The sequence below is a fragment of the Auxenochlorella protothecoides genome (genome assembly GCF_000733215.1).
Source record: "Auxenochlorella protothecoides strain 0710 unplaced genomic scaffold scaffold54, whole genome shotgun sequence".
NCBI lineage: Eukaryota > Viridiplantae > Chlorophyta > Trebouxiophyceae > Chlorellales > Chlorellaceae > Auxenochlorella > Auxenochlorella protothecoides.
Window position 1 is genome coordinate 259,690 of NW_011934258.1, and position 14,155 is coordinate 273,844.

At 63.6% G+C, this 14,155-nt stretch overlaps 7 protein-coding genes across 7 annotated transcripts in view; 2 read left to right on the forward strand and 5 right to left on the reverse strand.

The window, feature by feature from the left end:
* Positions 1–951, reverse strand: part of F751_4727 (Lactoylglutathione lyase) — a gene marked incomplete at both ends in the record, with an annotated part of 2,782 nt that extends 1,831 nt beyond the window's left edge. Inside the window, 3 exons of the mRNA XM_011400828.1 lie at positions 176–324; positions 549–607; positions 802–951. Coding sequence (XP_011399130.1) covers positions 176–324; positions 549–607; positions 802–951 — 358 coding nt within the window. The remainder of the gene's footprint in view (positions 1–175; positions 325–548; positions 608–801) is intronic.
* A 1,491-nt stretch (positions 952–2,442) lies between these two features.
* On the reverse strand, positions 2,443–2,757 carry F751_4728 (hypothetical protein; the record flags this gene model as incomplete). Its single annotated transcript, XM_011400829.1, has 1 exon — positions 2,443–2,757. The coding sequence occupies one exon, from the start codon at positions 2,755–2,757 to the stop codon at positions 2,443–2,445; it is 315 nt and encodes a 104-aa protein (XP_011399131.1).
* A 772-nt stretch (positions 2,758–3,529) lies between these two features.
* Positions 3,530–10,451, reverse strand: F751_4729 (MLO-like protein 11; the record flags this gene model as incomplete). Its single annotated transcript, XM_011400830.1, has 15 exons — positions 3,530–3,645; positions 3,862–3,991; positions 4,126–4,394; positions 4,900–4,916; positions 5,178–5,233; positions 5,372–5,502; positions 5,739–5,829; positions 7,398–7,487; positions 7,689–7,803; positions 7,963–8,119; positions 8,358–8,450; positions 8,653–8,756; positions 8,947–9,405; positions 9,722–10,118; positions 10,307–10,451. 15 exons carry the CDS (start codon positions 10,449–10,451, stop codon positions 3,530–3,532), a joined length of 2,370 nt encoding a protein of 789 aa, XP_011399132.1.
* F751_4730 (hypothetical protein) lies at positions 10,333–10,557 on the forward strand (the record flags this gene model as incomplete). Its single annotated transcript, XM_011400831.1, has 1 exon — positions 10,333–10,557. The coding sequence occupies one exon, from the start codon at positions 10,333–10,335 to the stop codon at positions 10,555–10,557; it is 225 nt and encodes a 74-aa protein (XP_011399133.1).
* Positions 10,558–11,096: 539 nt separating this feature from the next.
* F751_4731 (Calmodulin) lies at positions 11,097–12,212 on the forward strand (the record flags this gene model as incomplete). The annotated part of the gene is made up of 5 exons (XM_011400832.1): positions 11,097–11,208; positions 11,293–11,456; positions 11,711–11,800; positions 11,917–12,009; positions 12,153–12,212. The coding sequence occupies 5 exons, from the start codon at positions 11,097–11,099 to the stop codon at positions 12,210–12,212; spliced, it is 519 nt and encodes a 172-aa protein (XP_011399134.1).
* F751_4732 (hypothetical protein) lies at positions 11,504–11,656 on the reverse strand (the record flags this gene model as incomplete). Its single annotated transcript, XM_011400833.1, has 1 exon — positions 11,504–11,656. The coding sequence occupies one exon, from the start codon at positions 11,654–11,656 to the stop codon at positions 11,504–11,506; it is 153 nt and encodes a 50-aa protein (XP_011399135.1).
* Positions 12,213–12,541: 329 nt separating the features above from the next.
* F751_4733 (hypothetical protein) lies at positions 12,542–13,826 on the reverse strand (the record flags this gene model as incomplete). Its single annotated transcript, XM_011400834.1, has 4 exons — positions 12,542–12,637; positions 12,780–12,966; positions 13,085–13,596; positions 13,752–13,826. The coding sequence occupies 4 exons, from the start codon at positions 13,824–13,826 to the stop codon at positions 12,542–12,544; spliced, it is 870 nt and encodes a 289-aa protein (XP_011399136.1).
* Positions 13,827–14,155: the final 329 nt, after the last annotated feature.

A 14,155-nucleotide genomic window follows, 5' to 3' on the forward strand; every position in this document is an offset into this window, starting at 1 on the left:
AGGATCCATCTCCAGCTCAGGACAAGCACCAAGCAGTAGAATATGTGCAGGAATCCGCCCACCACCACTGCCGGCGCCATTACCTGAGCCAGGGGCTCTGGGATCTTGCCCTCCCGCTGGATGAGCTCAAACTGGTAGCCAGTGGGATCCTTTGCAAACGCAATGTGAGTGGTACCGCCCTTGACCGGGCCAGGCTCGCGGGTGATGTTCCCTCCCGCCTTCTTGATGTCTTTTGAAAGCTTGTACACGTCGTTGGTGGCAATGGCAAAGTGCCCAAAGCCCTCCCCAATGTCGTAGCTGTCCTTGCCATAGTTGTAGGTCAGCCTAAGGGGGGGAGGGGTCGTTGGAGTTCTGGATGGTCGCAACAGCTTGTCTAAAGGCGGAAGGGAGCAATTCAGGAGGCGAGGCTCGGACAGCGCCATCAGAAGCCTGCTCAAGGGTCTGGCCAGGAGGGCAATGAGCCCTCCTGTACCTCACTTAGGTCAGGCTCAGGATGTAAAAACCCGCTGCCAACTCCGCACCGCAGTACCACAAAAACCTCCACTCACTCGAATGCAAAGTGATCCTCCTCTGGACCATAGCCCAGGAAAGCATTGCTGTACTTCTCCTGTTTACTTGGAGGGGTTATGGGGATTGCCCTAGGACAAAGTCCGGAATATCTGAATGGATCTTACTGTCGCAGATGAGAGGATCAACACAGCAGACCTGGTCTCAGACAGGGGATCAGGTGCGCCCTCACGCTCCCTGCCTCTGAGAGGCAACCCCTGCCACAGCCTGTGAGCACCATCCAACCATTCTCACATCTGGAACATCACGGCTGCGGAGGAGCTTCAGCCCAAAGGCCTTTTGGTAGACCTCGATGGTCTTGTTGAGGTCTCCCACCCGGTAGACGGCGTGCAGCAGGCGCCTCTTGTCCTCCTGGGCCCAGTCAGCTGACGCTGTGGCTGCCATTCTGCGCCGGGCGTGCGGCAGGAGCATGCTGATGGTACCGGCAGATCACATGCCGACATCCGTCCATGCATGTACACAAACCCGATCTCGATCTGGTGAAACATATCCCCCGCTGCATATTGAGCCTCTTCATGCCCGACTCTGGAGGCCCGGCGGTACCTCCGGCTCGCGGGTGCAAGCGATCGGGCTCTTGCCGCAAGGTGCGTGGCACGCTGAAATGTCCTAGGCAGGAAGGCTGATTGCGACAGGACCGACATGAGATGTTATTGTGTCGAAACAATCGAGGTGTTTACCCCGGCACTCCCTGCCAGGCACTGGTGTCCGCTTCAGCAAAATGTCCACGTGGACATTCCCCCCACCTCCCCCCCACCTTCCAGCCATCATCCTCATCCTCCTCAAGCTTTGCGGGTTTGACATGACGGAGAGGAGTGTGCAAGACGTTCCTGCACAGACCATGCAAAAGGACTCACATGAGGTCACCCGTTCTTATTCATTTCTTGCGGGAGGGGATGCCGGTCAGGTCAGGCAATGGGCAGGTGAGCGTGAGGGTGTGATGGGGGACCCTGCCGCTCAGGGGTGGATGGGCATGAGCAAGGGTTCTGGTCTCAGTCGGTGATGGCCAGGGGGTCCCTGGACGGTCCATGCAGCGTCAGAAGGAATGGCACTTCGGCAGGAGGGGAGAGTATGGAGCATGTCTACGTGGCTATGGGTAGGAAAGGGTAGGGACAAAGGGGTGTCGAATGGCACGGCAGCGTCACATCGGCCAAGCAGTGAGGATCTGGTCAAGGGTGGGGTGGGATCAGGGGCGGCTCCAGGTGGCCTTCTCCCCAGGTCGAAGTCTACAGGTTGGCAATGGCCGGCCAACGGGTCAGCATCGTCGCTGTCGGAGCTGCCGGGTCCTGTGAGGGCAGCCGACCTCGGGCCGGCTGCACGGCGTCACCGCCCCGGTGCCCGACAGGGAGGGACCGGAGTCTGGGATGACGCAGCGCGCCGTGCTGGCTTCCGCGGCTGCCAGGAGCCGGGCATTCACGGTTTCCACCCCGTCCAGCTGCATGGGGAGAAGGAGCGAGATGCCGGCTCAGCAGGGGCCATGTGGATAGGCCACCCAATATGCAGATGGAAGCCGGGCGCAAGCCTGGCAGGCACTGGCCTGAGTCAAGCACTGCACTTGGTCCGTCGGCCCCGGGAAGGGGCCACTGGAAGGATGCCAACCCTCACTCCTTCCTGTAGCCTCACCTCCAGCGCCGCCCTGAGGTCGGGTGTGGCCAGCGCAGGCCCAAAGATGCTGGGACGGGCCGCACGGGGCGGAAGCCAACACCGCCCAATCATGAGTGACCAAGCAGTGCCGGGAGTCTCCTGCGATGCCAGTCTTTTAGGAGAGCCTGGAAATTGCAAGATCGGAGGGCAGCGTTTGAGAGGTGAGGGCTGCCTGTTTGGGTTTTTAACGGCTGGCAGCATCCACCTCACATGAGGGAGACCACTGACCTTTTGTCAAGACCTGGTTGAGGAAGGTCGGGGGGATCTGGGGGGTGAAGAGCAGGTTCCGGCGTGGGCCTCGGGGGCGGTGTAGGAGCCTGGAGTTGGACGCCAGCGCGCTGGGTGGGCCTGGCGAGGCACAGATCCGCTTGGTGGGGTGGACATACGTGTCTGTGCAGGGCGTGGCCGCGTCCCCTGGGGAGGCGTTGCGCTTGCGGGTGTTGGGCGGTCCGGTCTCCGGGGACCCTGACCCCACCTTGACGCAGTCGGGCGGGGTCCGACGCAGGCACAGCGCCCCCTCACTACGACATGGCGTGCTGCGCCATGCATAGGAGTCCCCTGTGCACGTCGCGCCTGTACGAGGGGGATGTGACGGTGCCTGGTCAGCCATGCGGGTGTCCCGGCAGATATGCCGTGCCACAGAAGCGCACCCCTCCCCATGGCCCCAAGGTCGGGCAGCTCGCCTATTGTCAGCAGGTGTTGGCACTGTGTCATCAGTGTGGCGTGCAGCTCAGCGGCGACATCCCGCCAGATCGTCAAATCGCTGTGGTCCGTGACCGACGTCGGCATCCTCCGCCTGCGCTAAAATCTGTGCGGCGAATGCTCCCCGACACCACTCCCCGCTGTCGAGAGGGTGTTTTGAAGTCAGCTGGTCACAATTCCACCGTGCAATTCTGCGCGGCGATTATATCGGGCAGCCGGATGGATGGGCCGCGTCGTGTGAGCTGCGCACGGGCTTGGGTCAGTCAAAGGTCGCTCGCGTCATGCCCCATCAGCCGGGTACGGGCGCTCAGTCTTCGTCAATACGGTTGTGTCGGGTGCACACCGAGGGCGCCCGGCGAAAAGTACGCCTGCGCCCGCTCCGCGTTGTCGTGTCGGTGGTCGGAAAATTCAAAATCCCTGACCACCAACGGACGGACCTGTCGTACTGGGGGCCCATATGGACAGACCGGGTCCTGCACGCTGCATCACAACACATCCGCCCCATGAAATGCAACCGGCACCAAAGGGTATCGTACAAGCAAGCTCGTCCCACAAATAGCTTTGTACCCTCTGCCTCCCTCTTCCTGGGTGTTTGTGATTTGTGTGTCAGTCATGGGTGTCACAGGGTCACATCAGGGCGCACAAGCCTGGTCACCACCTGGGCGATGGCCTCTCGTGATGGGCAGCGCAGGATGACGCGGAGCTCCCCGCTGCCAAGCTCCTCGAACGAGGCCACTGTGGGACGTGTTCATGGGCGGGGCTGGGGTTTGGTCGGGGCCAGCACTCATGCTGGGCCCCTCTCCCAGCATCTGTCGTTAAGCCTGTGCGGCACCGCCCCGGGGTCGCAAGGTAAAAGCCACCACACCGCCCATGCTCCCACAGAAAACCCTCCTCCCAGGATGTCTGTCGCAAGATTGCACCTTCCCCCCTCCTAGGGAAGCAGTCGCCCACCTTGCCCAGCTAGGTCTTTGGAGCACTCCAGCAGCCGCAGCAGTTTGGCGACCCCGCTTCCTCCACCCTCGCTACCCTCCCCCAGACACAGCAGGAGCTCCGCTTCGACGCCCGGCGTCCCCAATGTTCCCTGCGGTGACGGGTGGGCGCTCCACGGCGCTTAGGAACAGTGCGCACACCGCACCATAGCTCTATGAGGCATGGATGGGCCGCTTCCACCCACCCCCCTTCCCCGCTCGCCTCCCACCATCCACGGCGCCAGACCTGGTCGGTGAAGCGCAGCGCCCTGACGCCGGTCCTCGCCGCCTCAGTGCTCGGCGGCCCGGCGCTTGGCGGCCCCGCCCTGGCCAGGGCCGGTGTCAGCGCCGCCGCCGCCCCTGCCACGATGAGCGCCAGGGTGGTCGCCAGCAGCCCCGCTGCGCTGCCCCTTGCGTTGTCCTTTCCGGCCCATCCCTCGGGGTCGGGGCCCGAGGCGTCGGCCACCAGCCCAGCCAGCATGGCCAGCGACTCTATCCGCGGCACGTCGCCTGGAGCTGGTGCAGGTCGGGGCAGGGCCATCGCGTCCGGGCCCGTCCCGGCGCCGGCCTCGCCGGGGGACCTGCCGCGGCGGGCCGGCAGGCGGAGGCGCACTACGTTGCGGCCGGGGGGGCCCGTGGTGGGCCCCCCCGGTGCGTGCGCTGCGAGCGGCGCGGTGGCCAAGACCGACCCCGCCTCGCGGCTGGGCTCGCTGTCGGAGGAGCGGGGGGACCCGCCGCCCGCGCTGTCATACTCGTGGCCGGAGTAGAAGTCGGCGTACGGCTCCACGCCCGGCGCCGGGGCGGCCGCCCGCCGTAGCGGCCGCAGACCGCGCCGTGCCCGGCCCCCCTCCCGCTCGGCGCGCGGGTTCCACTCAACGTCCTCGCCAGCCGCATCCCACGCCGCGCGGTGCGGCCGCGCTTTCTTCCTGCGGTGGCCGGGGGCCGGCTGTGCCGGCGGGGGCCTGCTGCTGCCCGGCCCCAGCCCGGCCTCCGACCTGCATGAAATCAGGGGGTCCCAGACAAGGCAGGGTGGCTTTTCTGGGGGTGCAAGGTGGGGTGCAAAGGCGGCAACCATCCGAGGCCAGCAGCAGCCCATGCCGAGCTCAGCACGTCCTCCACGGCACGCGAATCACCACTCCCCCCTCACCTTCTGGCCATGGCCAGGGTGCGCTCGGCCACGACGGCCGCGGCGTGGGGGTTCAGGTGGGCCGGCAGGCGCACGAGCGCCACCGCCGGGGTCAGGTGGCCGCCCGCCCCCGGCGGCCCCTCCCACGCCGGGGTGGGCGGGGGTAGAGGAACAGGCCATCCCCCATCTCCACGCCCAGCACCACAAACAGCTTGCGAACCTCAGAGCCCTGTGGGGAGCAAGTGAGGGCAAAGGGGTCCGGGGCGATGATCCTCACATTTGGGAGGGGGAGGGGAGCAAGGCGAGGCCGCGGCGCCGACCCATGGTAGGCACCCTCTCATGCGCGCGGATCCCCCATGCTGTTTACCTGGATGTAGATGTCCCGGCCGTCCTTGTAACGGTGCACCTGCAGCACACCAGTGTACAGGTCACCGTTCACGGAGAGCACGCAGAAGGCCTGCGCCCCGACCGCCCCCAGCAGCTCCGACAGCCAGTCGTCTTGGGGAAAGGGGAAAGGAACGAGGCAGGGGAGGGTTTTATGGGTGGGTTGCGACCCAGCATGCATCCCTCCAAAAGGCGACTGAAAGTGCACGCGGCGTTCAGCGGGGAAGGGATCGGCGGCGGCAGAGGCAGGCCCAGCAGAGCCTGCAGTCATGGCCAGCATGCCTGCCTTCCCCATGCCTCCACCCCCCCCATCAACACAGGAGCCGGGCACCAAGAAAGCTTAGCCCTACCAGGGGGCCTCAGGCGGGCATGGCTCGCGTCTCCGGCAGTCACGGTGACGAACAGGGAGCGGAGGCGGCCGCCCGCGTCCTCCCGGCACCACTGCGCGCGCTTGGTGTGCCAGGTGGTCACCGCCGGCGGCGGCGCCGGCGGCTCGTCCTCGACGCTCTCCTCGGCGCTCTGGGGGGAGACGGAGCCGGGTGAGGCGGGGGCCGGCGAGGCGGGGTACCCTGGCGCTTCCGCACCCTCGTCGCGGAGGGACTCCAATGGGGGACCCAGGTTCAGGGGCGGGGGGGCGCTGGCAGTCTCCTGTGCGTCAGACTCACGTCGCCGTGGATCCCGGGACGGGCTGGGGGCGCCTGGCGCTGGGGATAGCTGGGTGACCGCCGCTTCCTCCATTCCGGGTGGGCCTCAAAAGCTTCGAGGTCTCTGGCGTTGGGCAGCGGGGGCATGCGCCGCTCCGCTGGCCAGCAGCTGCGCCCCGCGTAGGCGTTCACCTCAGCGGCTCCTGCAGGCGGCTGGCAGAGGCCTGTGCAGTCCTGCCTCGAGCCTGCGCGTCGGGGTCCAGATGCAAGACAGAGTTGAGCCCTGGGCCCGGAGGGCAGGGCAGGCCCAGACGGGGAGTGGTCGCAGCCCGTCACTCGACGGCAGGAGAAGGATACAGCAGGGCATGCCCAAGAAAGCATGCTATTGCTACACGGGTTCATACCTTAACACCTGGGGCGCGGCGGGCAACGAGGAATGGTGGCACGCGTGCGCAGCAGACGGTGACCCCGCCTGGAAGCGCCCCTGCAGGCGATGTCACAGACGGTCGGACGGCTCCCGGCAACTCGTAGAATGGTATCAGGAGGCCAGGGTAGCTCTACAGTTGAGCCAAAGGCCCCAAGGAGTCACCCGCTCTGCGTCCGTGTCTCTCCCACCGCCTCCGAAGGGGACCCCTTCCCGCACTGAGATTTTCCACTCCCCCAATCCCCCCCCCTCACCCAAGATCGGGCCATCCGTGCTCCCAAACTTGGAGGGCACCCCTGGCATCAGTACAGTGATTACACAATACCACATCTGGAAGATCTGACCAAGGGGCGGGGGTTGCTGCAAGCGTTCACAAGAGTGTGCGCAGGGGAGGGACGCCGCACGGAAGCGTGACTGGCGACAGCTGCCTGCCTCAGCTCTCGTCCGTCGACCGTATGTTTCCCGTGGCAGCCAGATGGTTGACCACCCTGTCCAGTGCCCGATCCACCATGCCTGTGCAGCCGCGGTGTGGAATGGTAAGGTGTCGGAGTGCATGTGTGGCCAACCAAAAAACGCTGTATTGCTCATGCATGTTTGCATATGGATGAATGTTGGGTGCAGTGGCACAGAGTTCCAGGGAGCCCCCTGTACATGCCAATTCTCGTCGACCGCAGTCATAAATCCCCCTCCTGGCCCCTCACCTGGGAAAGTCGCCGACGCATGTGCTGACTCCAGCTTGCCATTCGCCTTCACCTGCGGGATTGCTCAACAAGACTATCGGTCAGAGACAAGTTGCAGTATATAGGCACCTGGTGCCTCAATAGAGAATGATCCGCAACTCGTCTTTTGGTTGTAGCATACTGTCAGTCACATGCATGATGACCCCTTGAAATGAGTCGATATCCTCATCAGCTTCCGTCCCACTTCCCATCACGCCTCACACTTGCCTTGGCCTTGGTGTGTCGGGCGATCGCCAGGAGGCGCTTCAGAAGTCGTCTGGGAAGCATGTGAGCCTTCCAGTCGGATCCCATCTAGATGAGAGTGGGGGAGGGATCAGGGCTTGCGGATAAGGTCCCCTCCTTTCATATGGAGGTGGAAATTGGACCAGGAGGGGTTTGCCGCCTGGACATGTCCAGCGAGAATCACTGACCCAAACTACTGCAGTGCTTGAAGGCGTCGCTTCTTTCCCAAACCCAGAGAGACCCAAGGGCTGTCCCCCTAGTGCAGATCACCTGGACCGCCAAAGAGTATGCAGGGAAGGTGACCCAGCTCATGTGCACCAGCATCAAGGTGTTGAAGAGGATGATGGTCCACCACGGCAGGACCCATCCACGATAGAAAACGTCCCTGGCATGGCGAGGGTGTGGGGGAAAGGACTCTGGCAGCCGCACTGGAGTTCAGGGTCCGGCTCCCTGCACTCCAGCCAGCCGCCGACCACTGCAGGCAAGAACTACTCAGGGCGACCCCCAACCCCCCCGCAGCTGGCACAGCCCTCGTAGCACGCACTCAAAGGCACAGGAGCTCGCCCCAAACTGCCAGAGGAAGAAGATGAAGCTGGCGTAGGTGTAGGAGCAGAGGAAGAGCGTGAGCTTGATGGGGATGAGCATGAGCGGTGGCCGGTTCAGCCAGAACACGTGGAGCTCCAGCTGCTGGGGCACTCCACCTGGGGTCGGGATAGGAGGATAGGGAGCCTTCTCCATATTGATCTTGCCAAGTCTTGTCGGAGCTGGGGGTGCTCCATGTGTGTCGACAGCAGAGTGCAGCACACGGCATGCCCAGCAGATGGCCAATACTTCTGGCATGAGTCAATGTAAGACAGGGCTGGCTGGTGGCTGGAGTCTGGCTTGCTGACGGGTGCCCCGCCAAGTTCCAGACCTTCCCTCACCACCCCTCCCACTCACTATTAGTGACATATCGAATGATGTGCTGGAGCTTGGTGTTCGTGAGCGCAAGGACGGCGCCATTCAGCGCGAAGAAGATCATGGTGGGGTAGCCTGTGCCACGAGGTGGGGGGGATGGGGGGCAGCTGGGGCCACAATTGAAGAGTTGCGGTTTGCCGTGGAAAGTGCCTTGAACAATGGTCGTCTTCATGTCACGAATGACATGGCCGCAGATCTCTTGCAGCATCTGCGCAGCACATGTGCCGACATGCCCCTCTTCCTTCCCTCTCCTCGTAGGCAGGGCCCGCGGGCTCACCATAAGGGCCCGCCACCAGCCAGTAGATGACGATGAGCAGCCAAAATTCAAGGGACAGACCCACGACGGCCGACAGGTCGTCCTCCAGCGACTGCACGATGAAGCTGATTACTTGGGGGTGGAGGGGAGACGGTGAGCTCCTGTCGACCCTTCCGGTCCGCAGCAGCGGCTGTGGGTCACTGAGAGGAAGTCGTGAAACATGCTACATCATCTACTCATCGCGGCAAGCGCTCACACTCCGAGCCATGCACGTATGCTGACTCATCCCAGACACCCCTCCCGGCCCCATCTCACTCCAGGAAGTTGAAGGAGGCGGGCAGGCGGTGGGTGAGGCGGAAGGACATGACCAGGGTCTGGTACTGCATCCTCGTCAGCGAGTTGGGCGCCAGGCCGTGATAGAGGCAGAAGGCAAACTCCCGCCACCACGCCGCCCAGTGCCGCCAGCGCTTGTCCCGCTCACCACCCACGCGTGCGGCCGGGGCCTCGACCACGGTCGAGGCCCCATCGGCGCTGGGCGGGACACCCTCAGACCCGGGGGCGGCGCTGCCCTGCCTCATGAGGGTCTGGATGCGGCGCAGCGCAGTCGCCATGCCCTCGTCGACCAGCGGGGGGGAGGAGGGGTGGCGGGGCTCCTCTGCAGCCCCACCCCCTGCCACGTTGGCGGGGCTGGAGCTGGCGCCTGGCGGGCCATACTCCGCCGCATCTCCTCCACCGTGCAGGCGGGCATGGTACTGCTCGATCTGGGCATTCACCCTGGGATCAGGCAATGCGAGAGTCGAGTTGAGTGGAGAGAGTTGGAGAGAGGGGTTCATTCTGGGATGCAGGAGTGACCGGGGTGGTTGGATCGCCAAACCCCTCTGAGATGAAGCACCGAGGCCGCACACTCCCAATGAGGTGCTGACAAGTGCCCTGGCCTCGGGGTGCGGATGAGACTCCGACCAAAGCCTGCCGCAGCAGCCCGGCGCAGGGTTTCTCCATGCATTGCCTGCCTCCAAAACCCCTTGCCCCTATTCCTCCCCTTCTCCCGCCCAAACAAACAGCAAAAGAAAGAATGGCTCTCACGACGCACAGGGCGGCGCGCTCGTGGTCCATCTCGGGCCACCGTCTCCAGAGCCGGATGCGGGCGCGGGCCACGGAGTGAAGGAAGAAGGAGCAGGCCACGTGCGTCAGGGCCACCACGAAGATGAGGATGTGCACCTGCTCCAGGGCCAGGAAGGAGACGAGGGGCACCCGCCCCTCCCCGCAGGAGGTCAGCCCCGGCTGCACCCCAACGCAGGGCACGTCGGCGCCGGCCTCGCAGGCGTGCGCGTCGCAGGCGCAGAGCCCCTCCCCTCCCAGGCAGGTCGGCCCCCCCGCGCGCAGGAGGCAGGCCTGGACGCCGGTGGAGCTGGCCAGGCAGCATGCGCACTCCCTCGCCAGACGGGTGCCCAGGGACCAGGCGGGGCGAGCCCCGTCTGTGCCAGACACTGATGGAGGAAAGGGAGGCGTGTGTGGGTGTGTGGGTGTGTGCTGGGCAGGCGCCAAGCTCATGGCAACTGCTCGAGCAAGTGGAATGGCGTGATGAGGCGAGGCACCGGACGGTTGATGAGCACCCCTACCATCCTGGATGAACATCCCCACTTCCAAAAAAACACCAGGCCAATGTGCTCCACACCGCAGATGCTGGAGATATAGCGCTGGATGGAGAGGAGGATGAGGGAGATCAGGCCCAGTGTGGTCAGCTCCTCCGTCATCTTCTCGACCGCCGCCAGGAACCCGCGGCGATTGGTGCGGCGCAGGTGGTCCCGGATCCTGCCCATGATGAGGTTGAACAAGAAGGACAGGACCAGGAAGAAGACGAGCACCGGTGGGGGGGGGGGGCGGGGGGGCATTGCAAGTGAAGGCCCGACCACCTGCGTGGGCTAGGGTTGTGTGACAAGTGCCCCAGCCCTCACTCACCAGGGCGACGATGTAGGTCGGGGTCTCGAAGAGACTGGTGTCCCCCTCGCCTTCAGACTGCGAGGAGGAAAATTACTGGCATGATAACCAGCAAAGCTATCCCTCCGATCACGTGTGTGAGCCGGAGCAGTGCCAAGGCCACCCACCATAGTGCCAAAGCGCGTTCGTCAACTCTAAACGCTGCCTCTGCCGAGCTCGCCATGCAGCATGGCCTTTCGTATTGAGCCTCAATGTTGACTTCACAAGAGTGTAATTCGAGGTCGTCTCCCATGCATCGAGGAAGGTTTAACCCCCGCAGTACTCGGTGAGTCAAGATCTCAACATATCAGCTCGAGGCGCTAGAATGTAAAACAAGGTCACCCTACTTGGAGATCAGATCGCACCGTATTTTCACTCCGTGACACTTCACGCATGGTATCGTAAAGACATATTTTGTATTCACCAATGCCTCCCTATGCCTTCCTGATCCTCGACATCAACAAGGTCACGGGGGTCCCCTCCCCACTATGAGGACTGCCGAGAATGGGACCCTGGATGAAGCCAGGGAGGCCCTGCAAAACCTTGCCCCCCAGAAGCTGGAGGAGCTGAAGCGGGCCTTCGCTGTGTACGACAAAGACGGTATGCCATGGATCTGCGCCTGGGACCCCTTGCGTGTCAGGAATGAACAGCATCAAAGCCAATGCCTGCCGTGCATGCCTCCAGGGAATGGCAGCATCGATGCCGGCGAGCTGCGGGGCCTCCTACAATCCCTGGGGCAGTATCCAACTCCCCTAGAGCTGATAGACATGATGGAGAGGATGGACACGGATGGATCGGGGGCGGTTGACTTTCTGGAGTTTGCGACGTGCCTAGCAGAGAACGACGAGGTGGGTCATCCAGCAAGGCAGTGGTGTGACCATGGCGCACGGAGAAGTCAGAGGTGTGCGTGAGTGGCACTGGCATGTACGGCCGGCCCTTGCTGCGCATAGGAATGAGATGGCGGTGCAAGAACTGCCGTGGGGAGTCCCAGGGGCTGGCGAGTTCTGGAAGGCATGAGGCAATAAGGTTTTCGGCTGAACCCAGACATTCCTCACTGTCTCATCCTTCACACTCACTTCCCTTGCACCCGTTGCGTACCCAGACAGCTGAGCTGGAGGAGGAAGTACGGGAGCTGGAGTCGGTCTTCCTCCTCTTTGATAAGGATGGATCTGGCCAGCTGTCGGCCGATGAGGTGAGCATGGGGTGTTAGTTTTGGGTCAGCTTGACAGGCAAGCTTGCAGCTGAGGGGAAGGGACAGCCATTGTGGGGCCTCCTTAACCGTGGCCCCTCCATGCACCCTCCCTGCAGATCCAGAAGGCCTTGAAGCTGCTGGGGGTGGACATGACGGCCCAAGAGACGGCATTCCTTGTCCAGGAAATCGATGGCGATGGGAACGGGGAGGTGGGCTGGGTTGGGGGGGTGATTCTGGCGGTCATGTGTGGTCCCTAGTCCAAACAGCCATGCAGTGCCTGGCAACGGGGTTGTGGGCTCCTGGCAGGCGCCAGCACACTATGTCACATTGTGCTCTCCAAAAACTTGCACAGATATCCTTTCAAGAATTCCTGGATTATGTTGTGGCATTCCAGGGCCCCGTGGATGACTGACACGGAGTCCTGAGGGATTTCACATCCTCGCCTATGATGGCCGATGTCGTGGTGAATTCCTTGCTGACGTGGAGCTCGCCTGCCTCCCTGGTCATGACATGACAGCAAAGCACTTGCGGCAGTCTCGCTTGCCTTCTCCCACCTCATTCACGGAGATTGCACCCTTGGACCAATACTGCAGAGACTGTGACTTTCGATTGTATTCCTGAATTTGTCCGATAAAGGAGAGCAGTGGTGCCACGAGCATGACACTCCCGGCTGTGCTTACTTGCCTGGCAAGGCCGTGCAGACAAGCTGGCCAACGCATCGCAAGCACATAGATAAGAGAATCATGCCAAGACCGGCTCCCGCCTGCCAAAGAGGCGATTCAAGAGACCGCCCTTCTTTGTCTCCTGCACCATTGGGCTTGGTTCTTGCACCTCCATCTGCAGTGGGGATGGAGTGGAGAAGACGTTGAAGCATGGGGAGGAGCCAGCCAGTGCGGGGCTGGTGTTTCATGTCAATGCCTCCACTATACATGCCAGGCCACGGCTGCATCGCTCCAAGCTCCCGCCCCCACCTTCCCACCTTCATGTCTTCAAAGGCCAAGCAGAGCACAGCCCTGCCCCCCGTCAGCCGCTGGATCGCGGCGACGTGCTCGTCGTGCTCTCCCTCGGGCTCCAAGGGGTGCTGCAGGATTCGGCGGCACGGCTGTATCCTGGCATGCATCTTCAGGGAGTACTTGAGCAGGGTGGGAACTGCCTCTGTGGCTCCGCTGCACGCCAGCGGCATGTGGGGAAGGGAGTCGAGAAGACATCAGACCAGCTCCTTGGGAATGCCCTGCCATGCCTCCCCCTGCCCTGCACACCCTCGGCACGCAAACACACCCCCACCTGAAACTGGGCAGGGTCAGCTTCATGCGGGGGACCTTGCGCGAGGGCACCGTCGGCAGCCGCAGCGCGCACAGCGTGGGGCTGTGCCGAGCCTCGGGGCCAGGCTGGCCACGACGGCCCGCCTGGTCATCCAGCGACACCACCAGGCAGGGGGCTGCCGGCGCCGCGCTCTCCGCGCGCGTCTGGCCCCACCCCCGAGCCTGGGTTGCAGCGATCTCGCCCCCCGGGGTCCCGCCATGCCACCAGGCACTGTGGCCTGCAGCCTGGAAGCGTGCGGCGTGGGAGGGCAGCCCCACGGCCTGCTGTCCGTGCTGCAACGCGGCGGGGCTGTTCACCAGCACCCGCCCCGCCCAGGCGCAGGAGGTGGGCCCGTCCCAGACCAGGCCCGCCAGCGCAACCAGCTCATCAAAGGCCCCGGCGGGGCTGGAGGTGTAGCGGGCCAGGTACAGGCCGCCCAGGGTCCAGCCGAAGAGGCTGACCAGGGGGAGGTCGGCCGGGATGTGGCGCCGGGCCTGGAGGTGGGGAGGGGGAAATGTGGGTGGGCGCCAGGCGCGGACATGCCTGGCCCCACCTGTCCATGAAAGGGAGCCGGCCCTGGCACCCTGCACGAGCCCACCTCGTCCATGGCATCATTGATCTGTGCACCACATCCGTGATAACACCCCACCTCATCGACTCGAACCAGGGACAGCTGGTAGAGGGCGCGCCCCTCAAACTCCCAGGGCCCCGATCCGTATCCCATGGCCACGGAGGGGGCCGGACAGCTGATGGACCCCCCAGGCTAACAGCTCCTCAGGATGGCACCTGATCTATTCGTCCTTTTCAGATTTTTATACACCATGCATTGGCTGATCAGCATCGAATGGCGCCCAGGAGAGTGCTGCATGCCCCATGCGAACCCGACCCTGAGCAGATCTGCATGCGTGCTGGATATGCTGCGCGATCGCATGAAGCGAACGGGCACACGCTGTCACTGATGAAAGGATGGGCCACCCTGCCGCGCCTCTGCAGCCGTGCCCTAGTCACAGGGAGTTCCGATGCCTGACTAGAACGGTGCCGCGGTAGGCTGCG